Genomic DNA, 1,696 nt, shown 5'->3' with positions numbered 1-1,696 from the left:
ATGTATAACTGGTCGCAGTCCTCCTGGCACTTAACAGCATATACAATATTGCTCTGTTATCACTCCACCCCCTGTTAACAATAAGTGTTAATTAGGTGTCAACGATAGCCATGTGATGTGAGTATCAGTCACATGGAGGCAGGGCTTAAACGCCTGAATTTTTCCTGAAACTCTCAGACTGAAGAAGTCTCTTGGAGGAGACTGATTTTTTACCTGGATTACTGAGATGCATCAGGACAGTCAAGTTAATAGTTATAATCAGGTCATATTAAAACTCCAAACGTTCTGGGTGAAGTTTTGTATTCTACATGAAACATAAAGCTCTAATGGTCATTTAGAACATCATCATATYTGAAATCTCTGGACAAAGAAAGAAAAAACTTGTATCTGAAGGAAGCGACAGGAGGAAGAAAGAAGCTGACGTACCGTCTGCATCAGGTCACTGCAGCAGCAGAGAGACACCACAAAACACTGTTATACACAATATACACACACTATTCACACAAAGTACACACTGTTACATACACACACTGAGGAAGAGGAGGGCTGCTAGAGAGCAGTCCTTCATCAACCACTTCCTGTTTGCTGGAGTTTTGAGCGGTGAGTCAGAGGCAAAGCAGCATGACTCACAGTCAGAACTCAGCTGGCTCTGCTACAGAACACACAACCCGTTTCACTAAGTTACAACCATCTGATCCAGGATTACACAGGAGCTAGACTGAGTCCTTAATCCTGGATTAATCTGGTTCATCAGCTAAACGTGGTCCTCAGATTTRTCCTGATTCAAAACAATCTACAGCCGAGTTTCAGGTTTAATCATCACAGGTTGTTTTAGCTGCTGAAGCAAACAATTAGCATTTATTTATTAGAAAAAGCAATGGTTAGCAGTGGTTAGCAGAGATTAGCAGTGGTTAGCAGAGATTAGCAGTGGTTAGCAGAGATTAGCAGAGGTTAGCAGTGGTTAGCAGAGATTAGTGGTCTCGGACCACTCAGGTTCTACAGTTTCTTGTCCAGAAACGGAATCGAACATGATTCTGATGGAACAAATACAACGAGAATATCAGCTGTTCCTTCATCCATGTTTGGTTCAGGACTTACTCCTGATGTTTAAACACATCTGCACATGGTGCAGAACCACAGAAGAAGAATGTGTGGTGCAGARGAAGAGCAGGCCTGAAGCAGAACATGAAGCATGTGATGATCAGTCAGCCTAACCATTAAACACAGACATATTAAAAGCAGCTGGTCACATGGTCACAGCCTCCAGTCCTGCAACATTCACACAGATACAGCAGCACGTTGTTCCTGTTCAATCAGACCCAACACCTGTTCCAGCTCACCTGCAGAGGAAAACACACTCACCTGCATCTTTAAACGCCATCCTCATCTCCGGAGTGCTCATGGTCCCAGAGTTATCTGTGTCGTTCTTCTTATAGATGGACTGCAGCACAGAGAACATCCCCACTCACACATCCACACAAACCAGGCTTAAAAACATCTGGATTCTCAGGTCAAAGGTCACATCTCACCAGGTATTTCTGCACCTTCTTCCACAGCGTGGCAAACTCCCCGATGCCGAGCTTCCCATTACCGCTGTCCTGCTGAACRTTAAAGATCACTCAGGTCTTCAGACAGGAAGGACAACAGATCAACCAGCTGATCAATCAGCTGTAACTGGAAATATGGATGGAGGACC

The 1,696-nt window shown here is 44.0% G+C and overlaps 1 protein-coding gene across 1 annotated transcript in view; it reads right to left on the bottom strand.

The window, feature by feature from the left end:
• Positions 1-1,362: 1,362 nt before the first annotated feature.
• Positions 1,363-1,696, bottom strand: part of LOC106536239 (calpain-2 catalytic subunit-like) — a gene marked incomplete at its 3' end in the record, with an annotated part of 12,939 nt that continues 12,605 nt past the window's right edge. The window contains 2 exon segments of the mRNA XM_014033448.1: positions 1,363-1,441; positions 1,530-1,601. Coding sequence (XP_013888902.1) covers positions 1,363-1,441; positions 1,530-1,601 — 151 coding nt within the window.

Source organism: Austrofundulus limnaeus, unplaced genomic scaffold (genome assembly GCF_001266775.1).
Source record: "Austrofundulus limnaeus strain Quisiro unplaced genomic scaffold, Austrofundulus_limnaeus-1.0 Scaffold1741, whole genome shotgun sequence".
Lineage (NCBI taxonomy): Eukaryota > Metazoa > Chordata > Actinopteri > Cyprinodontiformes > Rivulidae > Austrofundulus > Austrofundulus limnaeus.
Note: the sequence above shows the minus strand (reverse complement) of the source record. Positions and strands in the feature narration are given on the sequence as shown.